Raw genomic sequence first — 23,066 nt, 5'->3', positions numbered from 1 at the left:
ACTCTTTCCTATCCAACTTATTAAGGTCAGGTATCTGCGCCGACATCCTATTGTCATCTACATTAGTGAAGGGAATCATCTGTTAACGGGCATAAGAAGATGAGAAAGAGGGAAACAAGAAGCGTAAAAGCTTTGATTTAAATACCTGAATGGAATGTTGCACAGACCCCATTTTGAATAACAGGGGGGGGGCTATTTATCATAATACAAACTAGCACTACACCAAGAAGGAAGGTAGTACAGAGACAAAAAAAAGTAGTGAACGCTTATCATGTTGTGATTTCAGGGGCGGCCGTGGTTGGAGTTGGTATCAGAGCCAATATTTGGTTTTTGATGATACCCATGCATGTCTCAATCTCCCTGTAAATTGGTAGATTATGTGGAGAATATGGATGCAAACTTGTGACAGCAGAATCAAGAATCTGGGCAATCTCGGCAGGTGGGTACTGTCTCTCCGTACACGTCTGCACAAGCAATCCACAACATGACTCAGAACAGATAAATGGAAAATTGAAAGGACACATTATGATCAAAAGACGTAACTGTATATATGTACAAATAATTCACGCATACATGCATAAGTTTGAAAGAATAGAGAAACCAAAATTGCTAGTACTCCAGCATATTGTCATGTCAAGCTGCCCAAAAAATTGTTGTGACAAAAACCTAAAACGACACTTTAACTCAAATAAGGAAACAAACACTGATCTTAATGACCATGTTTGGTGGTAAAAAGGCACCAACACATCTTCTTTTGTACATGTAAGAAATACAGAAACAAAAACTAGATCATTGCAGAGTTGGAAGATTAAAAAACCCATCAAGAAGTAATTGACAGGATGTCCCTTCCAGAGACAAATGTCTCCAAGTTATGCAGAGTTGGAAGAAATAATTATCTTAACAAGATCAGACGAGTGAGAATATTGTTTGCATTTCCTCATTGTGTCAGTTTCTATACTGTCTTCTAAAGCATAGCTGATAAACTGACAATGAGAAAAAAAAATTTTAACAAGTCAGATGCAAATCACTAGAATATCTAGGACTCAGGCTTCAATTAAAATATTTGGAGTTGGCAGTTCCAAGTTATCAACCGTAACTTTTGAACGTGGTTGGGTGTAGGAGGGAGGAATATCCTCTTGATAAAATATCAACGTATAAAGTAACCTAACAGTTTGTTTAACAATGTTATCGAACTCGTGCCTGAACCTCTGAGACCTTCAAAAGTAAAGAAAAAACCCAGCCACTTAAATGGCCAATTATTCTCAGTAGAAAGGATAAATAATAAGTACACACCAACAAAGATTACCTGTATCATGAGAAGTGTCGAGACACATGATGAAATTAACTCCGAAGGAAGTTGAAGATCAGCATCAGATGAATTGTTGGTTTTTGGACTAAGTGCATGAACTGTTGTGATGTCAAATGTGCTAGCTGGATGATCGTGATTTGTTGTGTTGCTATGTCCTGGATTAGGAGGCCCATGTACTCCCAATATACCAGAACCAGTGTTGCGATTATTAGTCAAATCTAAAGCCTGTCCAATTTTGGTAAATGCATCTTCTCCTTCCTTTAGTGTGCACATTGCCTGAGAAGCATACCAAGACAATAAGAATTATTAGTCTCAGTTAATAGACTGAATATAACAAAAGAAATTTTAAAGACGCCGATCAACTAAAACTCAAGGGAAAAAAGCTAATATCAAGAGGAGTCCGATGAAAACATAAGTAGATTAAGATCAAGTATGCATCTGATCCAGAAAGTTTGATTCTTCAATTTAGCACACAATACCTAACAAAAACCAAGAATCTTCATATCTTTTGAAAAGAACAGACTCATTACAGCACCAAATGTACCTGCAGAGCAGCATCAACCATTGTCCTTGCTTTTTGTGTAGAAGTTTCAACAATTTCCCTTACATGAGATCCCATATCCTGATTGGGAAATGCAGATGGGTTGAATGGCTCTGGAGATCCAACAGATCCTGCATTTTCCACTGGCCTGGTCCATGGGGGTGTTGAATTACCATGGTATGTGTTACGCTGTCTTAAAGAAAGCAAGGCGGAAGCAACCTAAAATCCAGATAACAAGGTCAGATTCGTGCTTGAGAAATATCATTAAAGTCAAATGTGGATTTAAATCCTCCAAAGATGTTTACCTGATCATTAGCATCTCGTAGTTGAACAAGTACCATGGCATATTGCTTTCTGAAATGATCCAGATCCTTTATGGTATCACCATCCTTCTGCTTTTCTGAGACTTCTTCATTCATATTTCTCAATTCGATCAACAGAGCTTCCTGCAAATGCATCTCCATTAACTTCAAGGATTTCTACAAGATAGACTTAGCAATTGTTGTAAATAAGTGATGAAGTCGAGAGGTATGAGACAGTGCAAGCTTCCAGACAACACTAGGATGACAAATTAAACTACAGAATCAGACTGAAAGCTTTCAATTTAATGCAATTGGTGTCAAATTTGGTTTTAGGTGATTATTTGCCATTTTGAGACTTCAAGAAGATAAAGGGAGTAAATTAGAGAATCTCTTGAGGGAACCAATGCAATCTTCTATTTTTAGCATCCATAAAGGCCTTCACCCAGCAATCTCTCATATATAAAGTTACAGCTAGCTAAGGGTTTACAGGTTATACAAAGGAATCTAAAAAATTGTATTAGTTTTAGTAATGTACAGTGATTTAAAAAGCGCTAGGCGCCAAAAGATGCTAAGGTCCAAAAACACCCAAGGCGCTAAGCGCTCGCCCAGGCGCTCGCCCGAGCGAAGCGAGACGCTAAAATATAAAAATATATAATATAATTAATAAATATAATTATTTAAAATTTTAAATAAAAATAATATATTATTAATCTATTAATAATATTAAAAATTAATAATTTCAAATAAACCTAATAATATTAATAATATACAGTATACTGTTAATAGTATACCATTGTATACTGTTAACAGTATACAGAAGGAGAAGAAAGAAGAGTGTAAGGGGGTGCTGACTGTTGACTGAGAAAATAGGAAGCGGCAGCGAGAGTGTAAGGAGGCAGCGGCAGCGAGAGCGGGAATGTAAGGAGGCAACGGCAACGGGAGCGGGAGCGGCGAGCGGCAGCGGGAGCAGGAGTAGGATTAGGAGCGCGAGCGGCGAGCAACAGGAGTGGCGTGCAACGACAACGGCGAGCAACGAACGCGGGAGCGGCAACGAGCAGGGTTAGGGTTGGGCAGCGACAGCTGATATCGGTTTTAGTTGGTTCGATTGAACCAACTAACCATCGGAGACCGAACCAGACCTAAAATCTTGGTTCGGTCGCCTGGTTTAACCCAAGCGCTTGCCCAAAGCGCCCAGCGCCTAGGCTCGGGCGAGCGCCCAGGCGGCGCCTCTTAGAAGCGCGCCGCCTGGAAGTTTAGCGAGGCGCTCGGGCCTCGCCTCGCCCGAGCGCCTAGGCGAGCGCCCGAGCACCTTTTTAAATCACTGGTAATGTAGAGATGTAACCTTGTTCCAACTTCCAACCAAACAGAAGCATATAGAAACAAAGCAGAATAGAGTTTAAAAAGATGGTTGTTTATACAATTAATTAAACTAAAAAAATTAAATGACTTTATCATATAGCACTGAGTCCTACCATCGCACTTGGTGTTCCTTAGTGACCCTTCAAAAGGAACAAACAGTTAACAGAAAACAGATACTCTGAGTAAGTGTGCATAGCTGTTTGCAACTAGGATGACTAAAGATTGGTAACAACAGCTTGATGAAAAAACAAAGGTGAGATTGCTTGAGGGGCAGAAGAAGCGCAAGTGTCTTGAAGATAGACAAGTAAAGACACTAAGTGCTTTATAGTTTATAATACCATAATCATCACAACTGTCCCCAAATTTTTGTATCAGTTATACTAATATAAATGCTACATTGGCATTAAAAGAGATATTGCAGCAAATCAAAATAAACTTTAGCACTAGGATGCTATCCTTCAGATCAAGAAGAAATTTCTGCAAGCTTAGGAGTAAATGAGAGAAGTTGTTTGTTCCTTGTGTCAACCAGGGGTCCAAATGGACAGATGTATAGTCCAACAGTTGGTTTAAATATCAACCAGCATGCACATACGGTAACCGCAATTATAAGAAGCATCTGTAGCTTTAGAATGATAACCTACATGAGGTGAACAAAAAAAATGCATTACAGCTCTCACAGCAGAAGATTTGGAGATCACTATTGAGGTGGATCAACAAGGTGAGTTTTCATTGAATAGATTCTCACTGAAGACAGATGCACGAAAGTGGCTTGAACAACCTTATATTCCTATCACTTTACCATTGCATGCTCTCATGGCATAAGATTTGGAAATCAGCTGCAAGGATGGCAGATGAAAGTGGGCAACCAGACACTGCTGCCACTGATTAATAGGATTTAGCATGTTCTATCAAGTGTCTCCCTTCTTCAAGAGGAGGACACAATCCATTAACAGTAATAATAAGAAAGGAGAAAAGAGAGAAGAAAAGAACAAGGATGATCTGTTGTGTCTAGGGGCTCACAAAACCTTTATTCATATCTTCTAAGCAGTGTGGGTATAAACTGAATCTTAACTGCTCATAAGAAAAATATATATATTTCGGATCCCAACAAAATCTCCATAAAACACCTACAAAAATATGAGTCTAATTAGAAAAATAATTAACTTAATTTATATTATATACCAAGGATTATAATTTCGATCCGTACCAGTGTACCGAGCCTTGCTCGGTATGGTACATATCGAAGTGTACCGATGGTACGCTAGGGCATATCGACGGTACACCCAAAATCATAAAAAAAAACCTTCAAAAATATCTAAAAATAATAATAATAATAAAAGTTAGATTAGGGTTTTTAAATTAGAAATAAATATAAATTTAGTATAATTTTATCAAAAACAATGTAAATTACGAAGGAATAATATCATATATCTTTTTCGATTATATTAAATTGACCCAATATAGATTAAATTTTAATTAAATCATCATTAAAATCACTAATTACAACATAAAAAACTTAGTTAACCTATTATACTATTACAAACATATGATCCAATTCTTAATATGCTGAAATACAAAGATTTGACCTATTAAGTGTCTAATTCAAAAAAATCAATATTAAACACACTAATCACAATATTAGAGACCTCAATTTCTCTCTAGTTAACACTATTCTAATTTCTACTATCAAACAACATATTAGACATTAAGTCATACATAGCATAGAATAGATTTAATCATCTCATAAATTAACAAAAATCTAGAAAGAGAATATACACCTCTTTATTAGAATGTTCTTCCTCTCAATCCTCCCAAATTAGTCTCCTAAATTTGATTCAATCCACAAATTGTAACTTTGTTGAGTTTATGAGAGTAAAATATAAGAATAAGAGAGAGATCAGTGAAAATGCGTTTGAAAGAACTTAAGAAATTGAGAGAGTGAAATGAGTTGAAAGAAGAGGGAGGAAAGGATTTAAAACCCTTTTTCTAAGCCTTAAACGGTCAAATTGACCGTTTAAGATAGGGCAATCTCAGCCCTTGATTGGTAACGATCCGACCGTTACTGACCGATACAGGCCGATAACGATCGGATTTCAACCATTACAGTCCGGTACAAGCCCCATATCACCCAATACGGGGTCAAGTGACCAGTACCGCTCGATAGAGGGCGGTCCATGTATCGGTATCTTGTCAAACCAATACGTACCTCCCATACCGAGCGGTACGCATCGGTATAGCAAACCCTATTATATAGTACCGATTTGCTTCTAAATAGGACTCGAGACCTTCAAAAAATATCTCTGAGAATAAGAACAAAGATATACGTATATGCCTAATCTAAGAATATCTAGGCCTCCCTCTAGGTAAGAGGGCTAGTTAGGACTCCATCGGATCCTGATGCAAAACTTAACTAAGATTTGACTTGGGTTCAATCTGGTTTGATGATCTTCTCATTTGATTTGGAAACTGGGATCCACAGGTGGAATCAAGTACTGTGGCGCCTACTAAAGATCAGGATTGCACACTTCAAAGTCATGTTACCTAAGTAAAACCAACTCATAGTGGAGGTTTTCACTATTGGGAATTGGAACAAAAAAGTGTGAATTTGTAGAATCATTACCTTTTTATCAAGTGCACGAGATAACTCAGCAAGAGCCCTAATATCAGCTTCTCTTTCCTGAATTTGTGATAGTGTACAAGGTTGATTATACATTGCCTGTTGTGCAGCAACAGCAACTTGATTTACGGTAGCTTTAGCTTGTACGATGGCATCAATCGTGTCCCCCTGCCAGAAGCACACTTTGGTTAATGAATATCTAATATTCCATCCTCCTCAAGAGTCAAGAATACAAAGTATAATAAAAGTAGAACCTTAGCCTGCTTCATTAGTGTATTCATTTGATAACTGGTAGCAGAAGTATGAGTACGCCCATCTGCAATGTCAAAACTTCCAGTTCTCCAATCCTTAGGAGGATCTTCTAATTTCATATCTTTGAAGGTGTTGCAGTGTCTGTTAATAACAATATTCTGTGGTCTAAGAGTTTCAGGAATATTGTCAAATGGATTAAGTGGCATGCAGTCAATATCCTGAAAAAAAGTAAAAGATAGCATGTCATTTAAGAGTTCAGTAATAAGAAATGGTATTAGGAAACTAGCACTCAGTTCTTGTTTCCATCTAGTACTTGTTAAGAGAGCATCTCACTACAAGAAAAAGCACATTGGAATGGCAAGACTAAAATCATTATAACGCTAGAATTTTACCTAAGCGATAAAATCAGAAAAGTTATTCTGGTTAGTAATCAGAAAAGAGTGAAAGAGAAAGCAATATTGAATCTGCATACAAGAAACAATTAGATATTCAAGTATTTATTTTTATGGTACAATTTCTGTTAACCCGGTACCCCACACTGACACTGCCTAAATGAACTAAGCAATCCTCAAGGAAAAAAAGCATTCTTAGTGAAACACAATTCTAAAGAATTTTTATTATAAATATACACAATAAGACTTGGTTAGTGGAAAAAGGATACAAGTTAGTAAAGAAAGCTAGACAGTATTACCAAAATGAAGATATGGGAGAGTATCAAGTGCAGGGACAAATCTTGACCTGTAGTACTGATGAAAAACACTGGTCAAGAAGGTGACCAAATGAAATAAAAACAAGGCCAAGAAGCAGATGATGCAGACTCCCATAGAGGTAATGTTTAGATAGAAGTTCATGAGAATGTGGATAATGATGACCAACAATAAATGAACCACAGGCAATAGACACCAGAGAATCACGGAGTTGCCATTTATTGCTAGGTGCTGAGCCATAATCAGCAACCCAATACACAATAGATAAGCCACAAGCATATTATCTCAAATTGTTAATGCACCAAGGTAGTAAATATGACTTCCAGATTCAAGAAGTTTGAATTGCAGAAATGCAAACCTATAGTGGCAGTAGGTATTGAGGATGCATTTAAGGTACAGGTCATCATAATCCGAGTAAAAAAGCCAACACAAACACATCCATAAAGTAGATAAAAAGTAATGAAAAAGGAAAGCTCAATGAATTTTGTTCAAGATGCTGGTTGTCACTTTCAAATTGACATTCACAATTTGTGAGATTTAATTACAATGAATCATTTTCACAATTAGAAAATACCAGTCATTAACAGAATACTTCGGACAATAATGCTTTTCAGAAGTACCAGGTGTACTATCCTCAATGAGTTCATGCAACTGATATTCAACCTTTTATCACTATGGTTTTGGCTTCGTCAAACCACACTATTCAACAATAATAATATAGATAGTGGGGTTAATTTGAGAAGTTATTTGCGAGTAACCAAAAGGTTGTCACAAATAGTTTCACATGGTTTAAAAAAGAATTGGGCAACAAATAAAAAAAAACATAGAAGATTCAGAAACACTTCAAATCAAAACTAGATAATAGGTAATTTAACAGGAAATCTTAAAAACTAAAAGGATTACCATTACAAACTTAACCCCTAGCTCAGGCCGATCAAACTGAACTCTGCACCTACTACGTTCAACTGTCAGAACACTTCCATCATGAAGTTCTCTTGTTTTAGGGTGACAAGCAATCACACGTTGTCCCACTGATAAAGGGCGAGCTAGATCTGTTGGGAGGCCTTCTTTAAGACCAGCTTGAAGCTCAGCATAATGTGTCCTAACTGATTCTCTGTACTGCTCCAGCTTCTCCCTTTCTTCCTTTAAAAATTGTTTAGATAATCGACGTGGTTTTCCAAGAGAACTGAAATAACAAGAGCATAGTTTAACTAAAGTAAAAATCAGAACTTGTAACACCCCAATTAGTCTCACATCGAAAGTAAGAAAGATTAAGATAGACTTATAAGGGACTAATGGTTGTACTACTATCAACTTCAACTTAAGCATTTTGGCCAATAGTTTGAGCCAAAAGAAATTGATAGGTCAGTTATCCCATCAGGATGGATCGTGACAGAACTAATAGTTTAGACTTTAAGTTAATCTATACCTTCGTATGACACCCCACTCCACACGAGTTAGTCTAGGTATGTGGCCCAACCTCACATGATTCAAGTACTCCACAAACTCGCTTTTGGCAAACCATGGATGGTCAATTGCACTGTAAAACCACTCAAACATACACCATCTACGCAACAGTTTAGATGATAGGCAGTGAGAAAGATTTTCCTGCAATGAATGAAATAAGACATTACTAAAATATCATTAAAAATACAACTTTGACCAGAACATAAAATATAAATACCTTAGGCTCAACAATCCTGTTGACTGCATAGGAGTATTTATGAGGACAATTATCTCCCATATCATTGGATTTAAAATCCTTCCAGGCTGGTGCTTTTTGCAGGCCTATCTTTCGACGACTTCTATGTTTTGTAAGCAAATTAACTTGGTTTTCAATTGCCAAACGAGTTGTTTTGCTTAAATCAGTAACTGTTCTTCCAGAATCAGCGACAGAAGAAGAGTTCTCTGGGGGTTTAACAAACTTCCCTTGCCTTAGCAATGGACTAACTTGACTAACACGTCTAACCTTAGCAACTGATCTTTTCCCTTCTTCAGCAGAAACCTGTAAAAAAAGTGAGCAAGAATTTGAACACTTATACAGTTTTAAGGGAAGGAGATATGTACAATGTAAAAGGTAAACATGGGCAGGGCCAAAAGACTGCACCTTAGACAGACAATATTACTCGATAGCAGAAACAGTAACTTATGATGTTAAGCCATGAGGCAGAACACATAAAACAAAGAATAACATCCAAGATTAAGGAGAACAATCACCACTAATTTTAAATAAAGAATTTGTGAGCTAATTTCAAGTCACCATAGAGAATCTTTAAATCAAGTTCAAACAACATCTTTGAATCAGCAAATATGCCAATTAAAATTTTGATCCTAGGAAGATTTGTAGCTTCAGCCATCATAGTGCGAAACCAACCTAGTTTACTGGTGGGTAGTTTGTGCAAATTATGTTGCCAAACCAGAGAATTGTACAGTTAACATAGTTATACTAAGTTTTGCCATCTTAAATTTCATATGCAAAATCTGATTGTCAATTTATGACTATCCTTTTCAAAGAAATAACAATGACATTATCAGTGAAAATGGGACTACATAACATTGCAACTTATAAACCAATCAAAACAAGTAAAAAGTTTATGCCTGACAAACCGTTCACTAAAACCACATAATCCATTTTACAAAGACAAAATTAACACATCAACAACAATATCATAAAACAAGGAAAACTCAAATAAAAAGTGCATCCATGGGATTAGATATAATGGTCCCCAAAAGGAGTGCCGTTGGACAAGGTACTAAAAGGGAGCATGAATAGCATGGATCATAAACCAACCTGAGGTCCAAACCTATTGTTACAGATTCCAGAATTGGTTCAAACTCATGTTTCCACAAGAACCTAATAAATTTTGTTTTCACCAAATTATTTAAAGAATTAAAAAGGAAAGTAACTTTGTAAAAGAAAACGCATTGAAAAAAATTCGCAGACGTCCCTCGAGACTATTGCAGTCCTTACTCTATTTGAGTTATTAGGTAAGTATTTCATGACTCACGAATCATATGATTCAGGAAAGCATATGGTTTTCTGGAACCTAGTGGATATTATATCAGATACCATCTCTATGGAATAATTTGCTCACAGATTACTGAACAACAGATAAATTTTAGTTGGATCCTATTGCAGAAACTAAGATACTAAAGCATTCTGAACCTTCAGCAAAATGACATTCAAAAGCAAAATCAAATTATATAAGCAATGGTGGAAAGCTAAAGTACCTCCATTTTCTGCAGCTCACTTTTTTGAGATTCACTGCTGAACTCAGATTTTGGTATCTGCCAATGGTAAATAACAGGTCAAATAATCAAGGAACCTTATAACACAAAGATAATTATAAGTATGATTAACTGCAAAAATCAGACAAAGCAAAAACACTGAAATGGCTGCATCTCTTACTTTCCCAGAGAAAGTTTTCCCTTTTCTCTTCTCTGTCATATTGATACATGCGCAAGCTTGCTGATTCATCTCAGCAATAACTTTTGAGTCACGTTGCAATCCCTTGACAACTTTTGAACTTCTCCTGGAAAGTGTATCGGAACCAACACCTGCAGAATGCCTTCTCTCCTTTTTCCCTGAAACTTTAGACTTATCTCTTTTGTAATTTAAAGGCAATGATTCAGGTATATCAGGCTTCTCATCAGTATCAATATTTGTCTGTTCTTTAACCTGGGCTGACGATTCTGGACACATTACAAATAAGAAACAGAGGAACTCCAAGTGTAAGATGCTTATAATAGTAATTCTAAATAAGAATGAAATGTGAAGCAAAGAGAACAGGAAATAGACAACAAAAATAAGTATAATATGCACATGTAAGTATCCGTGCAGATGCTTGCACAATAGACTAACATAATAAAGATGAGAAGTAAAAACATTTCCTACACATGTCAAGCAGGATAGGCAAAGTTGATCACCAATCATCAAAAAAGAAAAATCATATCTGATCTAGTACCTCAGAGTTTGCATGACTTCATACTTAAGAAATTATTAGCAAAATTTCTGAGCAAGAACGAAGATGCTTGTGCCATGAACATGAGAATGAACACAGGCAAAAGCCTGCCATGTTACATGACTTTCTGAATTCAACAATTGGTAGCAAACTTCTAAGTAAGAACCAAGATCCATTGACCATTCCCATGCCAGTGAACACAAGCACAAATGTCTACCACGTTATGCGATTCACATAATATAGTGGTGCATTATAATTCCATAGCTGCAGTCTGACATGTGTTAGTCCACATTTAGTATAGCGGCACATAGTATTCCGCCACTGCATTCAGTACATTAATCCTTGCTTCCAGCATTAACCTAGTCTTAGGCACATATAACTGTGAGATCCCGAATGCAAAGTAGGCCAAATAATTAAAAAAAAACAGCTCATAAATGGTTAAAATGATGAATATTTGGGCCAAGGCAGAAAAAGATAGAGCAGGGTGTATTGTCTACTGGGTTTAGAGTTTAGACTCTATTTATCGTCAAAGCCACAAAGAATAATTTTAAATCTTTTGAAGGATAAAGGGATGAGTGATGGGTCATTTGTTTTCCTCTTTGATGATCCATATTTTACCACTTCCTTTGTATTGAGCAGGATGAGGAGCACATGAGGTTCTAAAGTTGAAATGATTTATGCAGCACTTGTAGATGTTGATCCTGGATTGAGTTTTATATTATGATTATGCATCATATAGTAGTTAAACATAATAAATAGTTCATGTGGAAAATAAAAGGCACTATAGTTGTTATTAAAACTACAAAGGTACCCTGTGAAAATAATTCTACAAAGTATGGCATTAAAACTAAATTGTCATTGCATATATAACTAGAAGCATAATGTTTTCAGTACGCCATCAAGTGATTTCATCTTAAAATTTTTAAGATCAGTCATCCACTACGTAATATTTGCTCCTGGGCATGTCCACTAAGCATAATGTCTTACAGGTAAAGTCTATAGTTATGGCAAATCTCTGAAACATGTCTTACAGGTACAGACTCTCAATTGGTATAAAGTACAAAAAAACATCAAGTGATATACAAACTATATTTTGACCTCTGTACTACGGCATTGAACATGAAAACGGGCTCAATTAAAAGGCAAATTCCAATAGTCGCATGGAGATACCATGCTTGAGTATAGCCTGGGATTAGAAGTCTAACTCTCTAGCTCAAACCAATTTAAGAACTAATCTTTGTTGAAGAGAAGCAAGTACCATCCTTGGTCACATCTACCAATCGAACAAGAAGAGAAGAAATTATAATTGTAGGGAACTTTCAACAGTAACACCTTTGTGTATGTAAACTCCAGTACAACTCCACACTGTTGTCAAGAACATGTAGGAAACAGACAATAACATGTAAAAGTTCTTTTTGAAGTAAAGTTATGGAGACAATTATTTTTACATGATTCAAAAGTAATAGATCATAGTGTAAACATGAACATAAGAATTATAATGCTTGATTTCTCCGACAATCATATCTAGAGAAAATGAACAAAAAAAGAATACAGGTAAAAAAACTAACCGGACTCAACAGCAGATGAAGGCAGCAAGATATTAACAGACAAATCTGCTAGTGTCTGCAAAGCATCCAGGGCAGAATTCTCATCTATAAAGTAAAACCAATATGGTGAACAACCATGTCCAAATAACATATCATCCGATATAAATATAATATAAATAACAATGAAAATGAAAATTCAGTATTTTTTTAAAATTTATTAGTGCCACAAAGACAGAAAAGAAGCTTCATAACCACTGTCTGATGGCTTTGTATTAAAAGACAGATGATAAGTAAAAGAAATGACTTTATATTAAAAGCCTTGGCAAGGATACTACAAGATACAAATTCCTGAATCCTTTACTGCACCAGAAGTAGGTTTTGACTTCTCTCATTTTATTATAACGACAAAAAAGGTTGAAAACTTTTAAACCCATAATAATAAAATAATAAATGCAGTCATATGCATGTCAACATTGTATTGACAATTGAGAAGGATCACTCAAAAGATCATATGGCTAACATAAAGGCTTCATAATCACTATCAGAGGGCTGAAACAAAACCAACTTGTTGTCAAATGTTTTGCAACAACTTTTCAAGATGAACCATCTTGAAAATATATATGTGTGTGTGTATACATGCATCAGATAATCACTAGATGCAGAACACAAGTAATTTGGTGCAGCATGTAGAAGTACAAAAGTAATATTTCTTACTGCTAGGTACCATAAAGAAATATTAAATCATCAGGTAGATATTAATTGCAAATCCTAGTTAATCAAGCTAACAAAACAATTAATGTGAACATGATCATAGCCATAAATCCATCAAGGAAAATGTAAAAGCTGAGACCATTGACAATCATGAAAAATTAGAAGGGTAAAGCAAAGACAATCTGCAGCAAACCTCCAAAAAATAGTTGCCGGCTTCTTTTCCTTGAACCATTGGATCCACGAGCAGCTTTATTGTCTCTAACCTCCAAGTCATTTTCATCTTTAATTTTTCGGACACTTGATCCTTCTTCAGTACCACTACATGCTTCTCTATCATCATCAATTTGGAAGTTTTCAGTATCAAAAGTTTTTGGTCTCTTTCCTTGGCGCTTCTTCATTCTTTTTGGAGCTTCAACTGCTCCAGCACCTTCTTTAACATCTCTAGCAAATACTCCATTCTCAGCTTCCCTACTTCCTAGACTAGCTTCATGGCAATCATCATCCATTTGAATGATTAACTTTGATCTGTCTGTCTCCTGTTCGACGCTCTAGATGTGACAGGAAGAGTGTTTCAATAAAGATGGCAAAACCAAAGCAACAAGATTAAAAGAATCACAGAATTACCTTTTGTTCACTGCTTCTAACAGGAGAAGACCTCACGTGATCAACTCCGCTTCCAGGTGTTCGAGATATCTGCGGTGAGCCACCTCTTTGCAGAACCTCTGCTAAAGCCAATGCTGCTACGTGAGCACCTTCATCATCAACAGCATTAACCTCTGACTTTGAAGACTGTTTATTTAAACATGTTGCTTTTTCCTTGTCATATTTGCTATACATATTTGAAACAGGGATGCGAGGAGTCCTTTTCCCAACAGCACGAGGTTGATTCCCCGAAAATAAATCTGGTAAAGTTTCAGAATCAATTTTATTCATATGAAGAAAAAGCAATTTTATTCAATATGAAGAAAAAAATCACCCACAGGCTCACAGTCACACAAGAAAACAAGAACAGACACCCTTGGCTACTTGTCAATAAACAGATGCAGCAGCACAACCATCCAAGATAGATCTACATGTTCCATGAGCCCCCTTCCCATTAGAACAGATGATAAATGCTGATTTTGATCTTGCCATTGACATGTAATTCTGATAAAGCAGACTAGGAAGTATATGGTTCATATAGCTGGCAGAAGAAGCACCTAGAAAAGCAAACCAATGATCCTACAAAAAAAATTTCTCCTCCAATGAGGCTCTCTTACGGAGCCCATAGGCGCTCACATGGCCTCATACTGGAATCTACATATAAGGTTTAATAGAGAGCCACATCAGAAGATATTTTTTGAAGGGAAGCAAAAACAATATTTGCCACCAAAAGACATTCTATTTTCATATTACTTTGTCCTTTCCTTCATCAACCCTTCTCTCTATCCACCCCATCGATTATGTCATTTTGTTTAGCAGATGAAAAAGCTAGATATGTAGGGATGGAGTTGGATAGGAAACCCATCAACCCCTCTCTCCATCCTTCTCTATGTCCATCTCATCAATTATGTCATCCTATTTAGAAGCTGAAAAAGCTAGATGTGTATGGATGGAGTTGGATATGAAACCATTGACAGGACTCCAGTGCCCCTATCTTCTTTTTATTCTTTTACAACTTTTGATAGTTGTCTTCTTTTTTTACTTTATTTCCATCCATGCTCCTTTCTATCTCCCTTTTTTTCTCTCAAAATCTCTCCATTCCCTCCTCCTCCCCTCCACCCTGCTTTATCATCAGGTTTCCTCCTCCACTTTTCCTCCTTCCTACTCCTCCCTTCTACTCTCCCTCCTACTTTTGGTACATGCCAACCAACATTGTCAGATCATATGTTGGTATACTGGCATATATCAGACCCATACCGGTTTGACCAGGAGCCAATCCGACCCTCAGACCGAAACTTGAAACCTCGAGCAAACTAAATATTTATCAAGCTCTTTGTCTTCTTGCTGCTCATCAAAGTGTCATTTTGCCTCCACTTCTCCCATTCTATCTAATTTTGCCCATGCCAAAGTCGTCGACCGAGTAGAGGAGAGCTCACCGGTAGACGTCAGGAATTACAGGTCTCACAAAGATGTGGAATTTAGTTCTAAAGATTTGTTCCTTCAAGGGCTGAGTTTTGTTAGAATATTGGGATGCATTGTTCTTGTTTTCTCATGATAGGTTGGTCAAAGAACCAATCTTGGAGGTTTTTGTTGAATATTCATATTTATGCAGTGTTGATACATTGGAACTTTGGATAAGAACAAAACATGTCTCTTTTCAGATTATATTAGATGAAAGTTCTTCTGGTGGTTGTGATATATCTTGATGAGAGACATGATTGACCAAAGATGAAGCTGCAAACCAGAGTCATGCAGTTATTCAAACAGGTCCTTTTAAGTTTTAAGATATGAGGTGCCAAAAAACAAGGGCAAAACAACAGTGACCATTGAGTCTGACTGAATGCGCAGACTGTTTGACACATGATCAAAACCATCAGGGGGATTCACATCCTATTTCAGATTTGTTTTTTTCTTTTGAAAGAAAAATGGAAATGGGCATAAGGTAGGGTATTTTTTTTATATACTTTTGGATATCTCAGAACAACTTAGTGGTGATCTGATGGACAATTTTACAGGGTAGAATATATTTTAGTTAGTAAACAGTATACACCAACTTGAACTAAGATTAACACAAGATTACCAAAAATCAATAATCTTGATGGAAAAAAGTGCACATAGCAGCTTTTGACAAATACGATAAAAAAGAAAAAGAAGGTCGAAATGCTTTTCAAAAATGATCTTATCAGAATGGCGAAAAAAATATCTTGATGATCACATATGCTCACAGACACCCACTAGTGTTCATGCATTCATATGCACACACAAACAAAGGAAAGAGGGTAATCACTCCATCCATCAAACGAAGGGAAGAAAATAGGGAAGGCAGCAAGAACAATAATCTGGGACCATGATGAAACAAAGAAGAGGTTGGTTAAACAATTATGGTTAAAAAGGTAAAAATCCTTACAAAATCATTTTATAATGATAAAAGAAACTCAAAAGATTCATCTAGCATAACAAACCCTATCTACTAAGTTATCCTAATAACGGTTGCTTAGAGAATTCAGAGAATCAAAATGTGGAGGATCAGAGTACAGCACAGGAGGCAACAAAACAAAGCAATTGAATAATGAGAAGAATTATCTTGTAATAATATTTTTATAAAACTAGACACCCCTGGTGGTGGAGAATTCTTGGTCTAACATATGGTCACTTTATCAATACTTTCTTTGAACAAAATGCACATTAAAACTCCATTTCAATTAAATTGCAGGCACTCCATTGCTAGAGCAAATACAATTGCCAAATGACATAGAAAATAGTGCTGAAAGCACGTACCTCCAGAACGCTTCTTCTTCAACAAAGATAGGCATCCATATCTTGATGAAACTGACTGATATTGTGACTGATCAGGAGAGCACCCATCAGAACCCTTGGGCATAAGTCGAAATTTCCCCCGACCACGCTTTTGAGGTTTTTGATATGTTTTTGCCACATCGTTACTTTCTCGATCACTATCACTTCCTTCCTGCTAGTTGATGGTTCCTAGCTTTAGACTTATAGACTATAGACTTCCAACCAACTAAATGCACAATCAGAAGTAAAAGCAAAAATTAAGAACTCAAAAGACATGACAAGAGATGCTTTTCATTTGGATGTTAGCATGGTTAACTAATTTATAATACAAGTGTACAACAACAACAAAGTCATAAAATCTCAACTATTTGGGTTGAATACATGCAGAGATATGTAAAGAGGCATATGCTTAGTTAAGCTGAAAGTATTTACATATTTGTTAAGTTAATAATCATTTCATCTCTTCTAACTAACACATTTGTTGATCTTCTAAGCACATGACTATATCATCTTAAACAATTATACTTCGTTTATCTAATCAATAGCTAATTGTTCATGAATGAAAAAATTCTATCTATATTTTCTAGTAACTCCACATCTATCTCAACATTTTCATCTCAGCAACACAAACAAACTTTCCATACGATGTTTCTTAACTGCCCATCAATCAAATCCATAACCTTCATGTTGATCTTCCGGGTATAAAACCAAATTTATTTTTAGAGATGTTTATTTCAAATCTTATCCTTCATTCAATTACTCTTTCCTAAAACTTTTATTTAAGAAATAAATGATATTTAAGAAGTTGATTAACTAATTTGTAGTAGTAAATAATATTTAAGAAGTTGAGAAAATTATAAAAGAATCCAAACAAGAAAAATGTTACTATGTAGCTAAATGCACAACTACAAGATGTAGCAACCACAATATTAGACTGTCCATTAGTTAGGCACCAAGACAAAAAAATTAAACTGGAGAAACAAAGATTGAACGATGGAGCAAAAATATGAGACACTAACTAGAAATATTGTAGCTTCCATGTGATACTTTTTTTTCCTAATAACCAAACCAATAGTTGTATCCAAAAAAATAGAAGGGAACAACAATCAACATGCATGTAATACATGTTTATAAGATAATCCTTCAAAAGTAATCACTTGTACTGAGATGAGCAATTCAAAAGTTCAATTTTCATTCAAGTTATTGTATGGAAGCATTACAATGTCTAGAAGCTCCAAGAATTCACAATGTCTTCACTGGTTTATAACAAAAAAGTCAACAAAAATTAGAAATAGTATCAGGTTTCGACTAATCTCATACAAAACCTCGGTGACAGTGACAGAACTCTTCATGTTTAATTCACATGCTGAAGAAATTTTGAATCTTGTTATGAACTGCAGTAACGGTATGAACCCTAAAAGATCTAAACTTCATGATAATACTAGTAGGAACAGTAATATCTGGATTAAAGCAGAGACAGAACTCTAGGACAGAATATAACTACAACAAGCGCCAATTGCCAACAAAAATGTCTGAAGTTGTTCTGTAGAATTTCGTTGCTTCAGCTTTCTGTAAGATTGCACTTTTTCGTGGAAAAAAATAATTAGTTACCAAAGAAGAATCAAGTTTTCGATTAAAGGGTCAACTTCAACAGTTACTCCTTTCATGATCAGTGTAGTTAAGACATGCATATGAACTCATGCCAGTTTTTCAGTAGAGTTGATCGCTTTCCAGAGGCTTTGTCCAAAAAGACCATTCTTCTTAATCACTAGTACAATTTGACATCATATGATTATTTTGAACTTATTTCTTTTGTTGTGGGGGCATAAAAACCTAGAACAACTTTCATTTATGAATTTTTTTTCCTGGATCAAATAAGTCCTTGATTAAATAATAAGAATCATCAGCATCACTGGTACCAGAAAACTGGAGACAAAACTCAATCTCCAATCTCACCAGAATGTTGTAGTGATCGGTCATCATTGCAATTAACCCAGCTACAGTAGCTGTTCCTTCAGGAAGAGATAAATATGCCTGAAAAATCATAACAATTTTTTGTTAGTCACAAAAAATTATTATGAAGTTTACTCTATGCTCTATGCCTAACCATAAACAAAAATTACTATGAGGTTCATTATTTTGCTTTTTGCATATCCATAAACGATTCATAAAACGTCAAAGATCTAAATCAAGGAAATACATACAAGGTGTTAGGGAGCCTGGCCCTGTATATCTACTGCATTGCATCAATCAGCGCAATGCAGGTTGTGGGTGACTGGTACATGGACTGAGCAATTTAGCCTGTATATCTAAAAGCCCACCTCGGATAAAACTAACAAGTCCAATACAAATCACAGAAAAATTGCCACCGGTACATCTCTCTGAAAAAAAGCTTTATAACCCATAACTGATGTGCTTATGGTGATAACTATACTATGGAATACTCGGTTTATTTTGAGTGTTCCATAGTGAAAATGCTCCATGATTGTTAGATATGGAACTTCTTTTCTTGTACTAGGTAATCAAGGATATGATTTGTTATGAATCTTCCAATATTTAATACCATGATTCCTCCAATCATGTATATCAACCTATTTGATGATTAGAGGACAATGTATACAACCGCATCGATCTGCAACTACATATATGTCAATGAATTACTCTATCTAGAGATATCAGAGAGTGCAGACTCACATGTCTCTAATGAACAGATTAAACAGTTGAAGAACTTTGTGAGCTCAAGAAATACAATGTAAAACAACAAGCATGTGAAGTTGAGAAGGTTGACAAAGGAATGTAATGGATGCGGGAATCAGATAAAGGACCAGCATAGCAACATATCAGAGAAAACATGATACCTCATCTACAGAATTATTTTTCATGTCTGGTTCAACATAATAAACTTATAATTATCACTAAAACTGTATACATCAAGTTGCTTGGATAGGCAACTTAAAAGCAAATTGGATTTTTAAGAAACTCAAATACATGATGACTCTCCAACAATATGACATAGAGAATCGGTAAAAAGACTCACTTTATTCATGTTGTAAAGAGCTTCCACCGTTTCTGATGATCTATTACGCAAGGTACCAGCAACCTACAAATTCAGGAAGATTTAAAATATTTACAAAGTTGCATATTGATTTCCAAACTTATTATCTTAATAAGACCAAGTCACATCTTACATATCACATATATATTACGTTTTTCAAGTGCAAGACATTGCACTTCTCTTTCCCTTTTGTTTAGGAGAGGACAAAAAAGCAATCATACCTTTCTCCAATCTTTCCCATATTTGCGGTAAGCTTCATAGAATCGCTCAATTTCTTCTTTGCTCCACTGAGAACCTAGCATGTCAGACAATTTCCTCTTCTGCATAGTTAGGACACCAGATGTTTTAAACCAAGAACCAGAATATAGCTAGAAAAGTATAACACATCCTTAGAGTTTCCTATAATTCTACACCTAAGAAATGAAAAACACCAATATGCTTGAGTCCAAGTGAATAATATTCAAATGTGACCGAACAAGTTCATTTTCCTCAAATGTTAACTAGCCTTCGGTATTACATATAGGATCCCTGTTTTTGCACAGTTTTGTGATCACTAAAGTTCACAACCTAGAGAGAGAAATGATGGCATGTTTATAGATGCTCAAAAATCTGATTTCTCCACTAGTAGAGCTTTCTGAATTTAAATTTCTTTCTTGCATGGGTAGGTGATGGGAACTTCAATTTCGCCTCAGGTATAATCAAAGAACAAGAGCCACAGGTTTAACTGTGGAATGGATTGTTTTAACAACTTCATCTGGCACATGAACTCAATTGACTTATCCCTCACAACTGGACTGGAAGTAATATGAGAGAATAACGAAGAAAGTTGTCCAAACTGAACCGCTTCTTTATTGTTTGGGAATCTTTACAAGCATATGAAATAATGAATATGACTTTGAGGACCATAAATTGATTGGAAACTCGATGCACTATTATTCAATGCGATAGAAAGTGATGAACTAAAGTATAAGTTGATAAAATAAGAACTTACTCGTGCTCGACTTTTCTTTGGAGGTGTCTCATCCTTCTCAGACCAGTCTTCAAAAACTTTAGCAAATCGCTTGTTCACATTTCTCAGTTTTCTGGTTGAAGCCATAAAAATTTCTTTCTATATTGCCTGTGTCTGATCAATGCATGGAAAAACATCAGTGGATGCTCATCGAGAAGGTTCATTTTTATCACCCCAAATAAACAGGCAGTGCATTACATAAAACATCATTTACAACCTAAAGAAAAGACAAAGGCTGACCATTTGATAAAGCTACACATTCTAAATCGAAACAAAGTTTTAGATGAATAGAGAGATAGAAAACATTGACAATAGATAGAGGAGCGAAACAAGAGTAGCATGGAGGTCATCCACCATCGTGTTCCGATTCGTTCCGATTCAAATAATCCGACAATTCAGATCACAGATTTAAGAGCACATGGATCTCATGTAAGAGCCAGTCCCTCGATATATAGTTTGTGGGAAAATTTACTTCGGACATATAATGTTAACTAAAATGAGAGTCAAAAGTTCGTTCCTAATATCTCCACAGAAGATAAGGTGATGAATGTACTGCGGCGATAAGGTGATGAATGATGCATAGAAGAGACCCGCCTTTGAAGCTAAGATCCTAATATCTCCACAGGTATGCCAACCAACCTATCAAGAAGCAACAAACAAACTATCTGGGCAAGACAGGTCCGGAAACATGAACATCCACAAATGAGCATATGAAATGACCGACGATGACACTAGAACAGTTCAAGATCATCAAAAATAGATCTCAGACGAATCTTTCCTAAAGTATATAGAGAGAAAGCATATTTTGATGATCGGCGAGGTACGGTGTCCTGAACGAAACATGCATTATCAAAGAGCTTGATCTCAAACAAGACTTTGCCGAACTGATCTGTCTTGAACTGAGATCACCCAAAGATTCTATAGCCAAAACGTCCGGAAGAACCAGAAAGAAAAGGATACAAACCCTTCTACAAACGAAAGAAAAAAGAATTGGTTCAGTGGCAGCGAGCCGAACATCCAAAAAGGTTAGGGAAAAGGAAGAAGGGGTCGCTTCGGCACCAATTAAGACTTGTGAGGCACGATCTGAAGGGAGAACTTGCGAAGGACGAAATCAAAAGGAGAAACTTGGCTTGTCCTTCTATTCGGAGGACGAGAACCACAAGATCGAGCGACCAAATTTGATAAAATCCTGGGCGTACCTGGAAAGAAAGAGGAAGCGGAGAATCTCGACGCGCTGGAGAGTGATGCGAGCGTCGACCTCCTCCTCCGGCGGTCGAAGACGAGCGAGACTCCTTTTGCTTTTCTTTGTTTCTGTTTGATGGAATCGGCGGGTGTGAGAGAGAGAGAGAGAGAGAGAGAGGTAAAGAAAGAGGGACGAGGAATCGGCAGTATGATGAGCTTTAAGATCCGCGCTCGGAGATATGCGCATTGGAAAGATCTGCTTCTGCTGCTGCCGATGCCTGCCACTTCGCAGGCGATTCGAAACAAAATAAACTTTGGCACGAGTGGAACTCATACCCGTTATTCATACCTATACTATGATTAGAGAAAAGGGTGTGGTCCAGCACAGGTTTAAGTTTCCTTTCAATAGCGCAATGGATAAAAGAGGGTGTACGATCGTAACGGGTAGGGATATGTAAAAAGGGCACGCGATTTTGAATGGCCAGCCCACGATGGCCGCGGTAAAGGTTTGCGCTCGATTTGGCTGAGAGGGCCGAAAGAACACGAGATGGGTATTCTTGAAATTTTAATGCCTTAATTACACTACAGTTTCATATGAGCCACTCGATTTTGGTTAATAGCAGAGCAAACTGGTGATATCAAGTTGCGTAGTGGCACTCCAATTAAGATAGCGGAAACGTGGAACGAAAAATACAATTAAATTGAAGATGAGAAGTAAAGGGAAGAGATTGATACGAGGAAGCAATTGGGTAAGAACAAGTTCGATGATAAGGAAAAAATAAAAACAGCAAAACAATATTTTCCTTTTCATCTTCTTTGTATCTTAACCGAAATTTTGAATTATAATATTAGTTAGACCCATATAAATCCAATACAAAGTGAAAGAGATAGCAGAAGTAAATAAGTAAATGAACGAGGATAAATACAAAGAAAGATATGAAAATATATCTATTATTCATGATTTTTTTTATATTGACAATCCGTTATCATTGATAATTTTAAAAAATAATTAAAATTATTTTTTTATTTTTATTACTTATAATTATAATATTACTAAATTTTATATATATTTTTC

At 36.1% G+C, this 23,066-nt stretch overlaps 1 protein-coding gene across 2 annotated transcripts; it reads right to left on the bottom strand.

The window, feature by feature from the left end:
• Positions 1-111: 111 nt before the first annotated feature.
• Positions 112-22,155, bottom strand: LOC103987594 (protein ALWAYS EARLY 2). Of its 2 annotated transcripts, none has more exons than XM_009405934.3 (20): positions 22,009-22,155; positions 20,792-20,923; positions 20,022-20,120; positions 19,783-19,845; positions 18,702-18,779; positions 16,728-16,920; positions 13,932-14,209; positions 13,501-13,855; positions 12,618-12,701; positions 10,497-10,780; positions 10,319-10,375; positions 8,772-9,092; positions 8,517-8,695; positions 7,991-8,273; positions 6,383-6,598; positions 6,132-6,296; positions 2,156-2,296; positions 1,854-2,069; positions 1,307-1,585; positions 112-464 (listed from the first exon to the last, which is right to left on the bottom strand). In XM_009405934.3, the coding sequence occupies exons 2-20, from the start codon at positions 20,894-20,896 to the stop codon at positions 270-272; spliced, it is 3,591 nt and encodes a 1,196-aa protein (XP_009404209.1). In that variant the 5' UTR covers positions 20,897-20,923; positions 22,009-22,155; the 3' UTR covers positions 112-269. The 2 variants fall into 2 exon arrangements, with proteins under 2 accessions (XP_009404209.1, XP_009404210.1); XM_009405935.3 differs by having other exon boundaries at positions 16,728-16,917.
• Positions 22,156-23,066: the final 911 nt, after the last annotated feature.

Source organism: Musa acuminata, chromosome BXJ3-6, assembly GCF_036884655.1.
Source record: "Musa acuminata AAA Group cultivar baxijiao chromosome BXJ3-6, Cavendish_Baxijiao_AAA, whole genome shotgun sequence".
In the NCBI taxonomy this organism is placed as follows: domain Eukaryota; kingdom Viridiplantae; phylum Streptophyta; class Magnoliopsida; order Zingiberales; family Musaceae; genus Musa; species Musa acuminata.
Note: the sequence above shows the minus strand (reverse complement) of the source record. Positions and strands in the feature narration are given on the sequence as shown.